A 5,000-nucleotide genomic window follows, 5' to 3' on the forward strand; every position below is an offset into this window, starting at 1 on the left:
ACATTGAAGATGGTTAAAATTGATGGGAAGATGGATGGAGCCAAATACAGGACCATTCTGGAAGAAAACCTGATGGAGTCTGCAAAAGACCTGAGACTGGGACGGAGATTTGTCTTCCAACAAGACAATGATCCAAAACATAAAGCAAAATCTACAATGGAATGGTTCAAAAATAAACATATCCAGGTGTTAGAATGGCCAAGTCAAAGTCCAGACCTGAATCCAATCGAGAATCTGTGGAAAGAACTGAAAACTGCTGTTCACAAATGCTCTCCATCCAACCTCACTGAGCTCGAGCTGTTTTGCAAGGAGGAATGGGAAAAAATGTCAGTCTCTCGATGTGCAAAACTGATAGAGACATACCCCAAGCGACTTACAGCTGTAATCGCAGCAAAAGGTGGCGCTACAAAGTATTAACTTAAGGGGGCTGAATAATTTTGCACGCCCAATTTTTCAGTTTTTGATTTGTTAAAAAAGTTTGAAATATCCAATAAATGTCGTTCCACTTCATGATTGTGTCCCACTTGTTGTTGATTCTTCACAAAAAAATACAGTTTTATATCTTTATGTTTGAAGCCTGAAATGTGGCAAAAGGTCTAAAAGTTCAAGGGGGCCGAATACTTTCGCAAGGCACTGTATGTACAGTGGCTTGCGAAAGTTTTCAACCACCTTGGCATTTTATCCTATTTTGTTGCCTTATAACCTGGAATTAAAATTGATTTTTTGGGGGGGTTTGTATCGTTTGATTTACACAACTTGCCAGTGTGAAGATGCTAAATATTATTATTATTGTGAAACAAACAAGAAATAAGAAAATAAAACTGAACTTGAACGTGCATAACTATTCACCACCTCCCCCTCCCCCAAAGTCAATACTTTGTAGAGACACCTTTTGCAGAAATTACAGTTGCAAGTCTCTTGGGGTTGTCTCTATAATCTTGGCACATCTAGCCATCTTCAAGGCAAAACTGCTCCAGCTCCTTTAATTTTGATGGGTTCCGCTGGTGTACAGTAATCTTTAAGTCATACCACAGATTCTCAATTGGATTGAGGTCTTGGCCTTGACTAGGCCATTCCAAGACATTTAAATGTTTCCCCTTAAACCACTCAAGTGTTGCTTTAGAAGTATGCTTGGGGTCATTATCCTGCTGAAAGGTGAACCTCCGTCCCAGTCTCAAATCTCTGGAAGACTGAAACAGGTTTCCCTCAAGAATTTCCCTGTATTTAGCGCCATCCATCATTCCTTCAATTCTGACCAGTTTTCCAGTCCCTGCCAAAGAAAAACATCCTCCACAGCATGATGCTGCCACCACCATGCTTCACTGTGGGGATGGTGTTTTCGGGGTGATGTGAGGTGTTGGGTTTGCGCCAGACATAGCGTTTTCCTTGATGGCCAAAAATAACATTTTTAATATCATCTGACCAGAGTACCTTCTTCCATATGTTTGGGGAGTCTCCCACATGCCTTTTGGCGAACACTTTAAGCAATGGCTTTTTTTCATGCCACTCTTCCATAAAGCCCAACTCTGTGGAGTGTACGGCTTAAACTGGTCCTATGGACAGATACTCCAATCTCTGCTGTGGAGCTTTGCAGCTCCTTCAGGGTTATCTTTGGTCTCTTTGTTGCCTCTCTGATTAATGCCCTCCTTGCCTGGTCCGTGAGTTTTGGTGGGCAGTCCTCTCTTGGCAGGTTTGTTGTGGTGCTATATTCTTTCCATTTTTTAATAATGGATTTAATGGAGCTCTGTGGGATGTTCAAAGTTTCAGATATTTTTTTTATAGCCCAACCCTGATCTGTACTTCTCCACAACTTTCAGAACAGGTGTATATATACTGAGATCATGTGACAGATTATGTGGCACTTAGATTGCACACAGGTGTACTTTATTTAACTAATTATGTGACTTCTGGAGGTAATTGGTTGCATCAGATCTTATTTAGGGGCTTCGTATCAAAGGGACTGAATACATATGCACGCACCACTTTTCTGTTTTATTATTTTAAATTTCTCTTCACCAATTTGGACTATTTTCTGTATGTCCATTACATGAAATCCAAATAAAAATACATTTAAATTACAGGTTGTAATGCAACAAATTAGAAAAAACGCCAAGGAGGATGAATACTTTTGCAAGGCACATGAAACGTCATAACCTTCATTTGGTCAATCAATGCATCAATGCATCCATCATAATTAAGTGTACCCTAGTGAAACCGCCTATGTTAAACACATACAGTTGAAGTTAGAAGACACCTGTGTCTTTTGACACTACATAAACGAGTCATCCCGCAGTGTTTGTGATTGTACCCTGATGAAGACAGCTTGGCTGTCGAAACGTTGGTAATTCAATTTTTGCATCTGAGTTACTAGAGTGTGCGGCTCTCTTTTATTCTTATTTGTAAGTTTACATACACCTAGTTTACATAGCCAAATACATTTAATCTCAGTCTTTCACAATTCCTGACATTTAATTCTAGTAAAAATGCCCTGTCTTAGGTCAGTTAGGATCACCACTTTATTTTAAGAATGTTAAATGTCAAAATAATAGTAGAGAGTGATTTATTTCATCACATTCCCAGTGGGTCAGAAGTTTACATACACTCAATTAGTATTTGGTAGCATTGCCTTTAAATTGTTTATCTTGGGTCAAACGTTTCAGGTGGCCTTCCACAAGCATCCCACAATAAGTTGGGTGAATTTTGGCACATTCCTCCTGACAGAGCTGGTGTAACTGAGTCAGGTTTGTAGGCCTCCTTGCTCACACATGTTTTTTCAGTTCTGCCCACACATTTTCTATAGGATTGAGGTCAGGGCTTTGTGATGGCCACTCCAATACCTTGACTTTGTTGTCCTTAAGCCATTTTGCCATAACTTTGGAAGTATGTTTGGGGTCATTGCCCATTTGGAAGACCCATTTGCGACCACCAGTCCCTCCTGCAGCAAAGCACCCCCACAACATGATGCTGCCACCCCCGTGCTTCACGGTTGGGATGGTGATCTTCAGCTTGCAAGCCTCCCCCTTTTTCCTCCAAGCATAACGACGGTCATTATGGCCAAACAGTTGTATTTTTGTTTCATCAGACCAGAGGACATTTCTCCAAAAAGTACGATGTTTGTACCGAGGTCTATCTTTTTCATGGCGGTTTTGGAGCAGGGGGTTTTTCCTCGCTGAGCAGCCTTTCAGGTTGTCGATATAGGACTCGTTTTACTGTGGATATAGTAACTTTTGTACCTGTTTCCTCCAGCATGTTCAGAAGGTCCTTTGCTGTTGTTCTGGGATTGACTTGCACTTTTCACATCAAAGTACTTTCATCTCTAGGAGACAGAATGTCTCCTTCCTGAGCAGTATGACGGCTTCTTGGTCCCATGGTGTTTATACTTGCATACTATTGTTTGTACAGATGAACGTGGTACCTTCAGGCGTTTGGAAATTGCTCCCAAGGATGAACCAGACTTGTGGAGGTCTACAACTTGTTTTCTGAGATCTTGGCTGATTTTATTTTTATTTTCCCATGATGTCAAGCAAAGAGGCACTGAGTTTGAAGGTAGGCCTCAAAATACATCCACAGGTACACCTCCAATTGACTCAAATGATATCAATTAGCCTATCAGAAGCTTCTAAAGCCATGACATCATTTTCTGGAATTTTCCAAGCTGTTTAAAGGCACAGTCAACTTAGTGTATGTAAAATTCTTACCCACTGGAATTGTGATACATTGATTTATAAGTGAAATAATCTGTCTGTAAACAATTGTTGGAAAAAATGACTTGTGTCATGCACAAAGTAGATGTCCTAACCGAATTTGCCAAAACTGTCGTTTGTTAACAAGACGTGTTGAGTTGTTGAAAAAACGAGTTTTAATGACTCCAACCTAAGTGCATGTTAACTTCTGACTTCAACCGTATATGGTCCTAGGTACATGGCTCTAGCCAGCTGGTTGTCCCAGACAGTGCAGGTGTTGGGTGGTGTTGTGGGGGGTTTGGAGAAGGACCAAGCCTGGTACGTCCTCTTCACGCTGTTCTCCACCTACACCCTCCTGCCCCTCCCCTTGCTCTGGTCCCTCTCCACCGGCCTGCTCACCGCCACGCTGCACCTCCTGGTGGAAACTGTTCACCACTACGACGACACCGCGCTCTACAGAAAGGTCAGAGGTCAACTTAGACTCCCTTCCGGACTCTCTTTCATGCTTCTCCTCCTCCTCGTCTTCCTCCTCATTTCCCTCTTACTCCTCCTCCTCCTTTGTGTGTGTGTGTGTGTGTTTGGTCTCAGGTGTGTTTAGTGTATACTAACCGTGTGTGCGTGTGCGTGTGCGTGTGTGTGTGTGTAGGTTCTGGCGAAGGGCTTGTTGTACCTGGGTATGAACACAGCAGGGTTGTTCATCCACTACCTGTCAGACCACACACAGAGACAGGCGTTCCTGGAGACACGACGCTGCATTGAGGGACGAGTACGCCTGGAGAGGGAGAACCAGAGACAGGTAGAGACAGGTAGAGACAGGTGGAGACAGGTGGAGACAGGTAGAGACAGGTAGAGACAGGTGGAGACAGGTGGAGACAGGTGGAGACAGGTGGAGACAGGTAGAGACAGGTAGAGACGGGTGGAGACGGGTGGAGACGGGTGGAGACAGGTAGAGACAGGTGGAGACAGGTAGAGACAGGTGGAGACAGGTGGAGACAGGTGGAGACGGGTGGAGACAGGTGGAGACGGGTAGAGACGGGTGGAGACGGGTAGAGACGGGTGGAGACGGGTAGAGACGGGTAGAGACGGGTGGAGACGGGTGGAGACGGGTAGAGACAGGTGGAGACAAGTAGAGACAGGTAGAGACAGGTAGAGACAGGTGGAGACAGGTGGAGACAGGTGGAGACAGGTAGAGACAGGTGGAGACAGGTAGAGACAGGTGGAGACAAGTAGAGACGGGTGGAGACGGGTGAAGACGGGTGGAGACGGGTGGAGACGGGTGGAGACGGGTAGAGACGGGTAGAGACGGGTAGAGACGGG

The 5,000-nt window shown here is 44.2% G+C and overlaps 1 protein-coding gene across 1 annotated transcript in view; it reads left to right on the forward strand.

Moving 5' to 3' along the window:
- si:ch211-132f19.7 (adenylate cyclase type 8) overlaps positions 1–5,000 on the forward strand; it is a 23,012-nt gene that overhangs the window by 5,038 nt on the left and 12,974 nt on the right. Inside the window, 2 exon segments of the mRNA XM_036963050.1 lie at positions 3,918–4,146; positions 4,330–4,479. Of these exon segments, the coding sequence (XP_036818945.1) occupies positions 3,918–4,146; positions 4,330–4,479 (379 nt within the window).

This window comes from Oncorhynchus mykiss, chromosome 25, assembly GCF_013265735.2.
Source record: "Oncorhynchus mykiss isolate Arlee chromosome 25, USDA_OmykA_1.1, whole genome shotgun sequence".
Taxonomy (NCBI): Eukaryota; Metazoa; Chordata; class Actinopteri; order Salmoniformes; family Salmonidae; genus Oncorhynchus; species Oncorhynchus mykiss.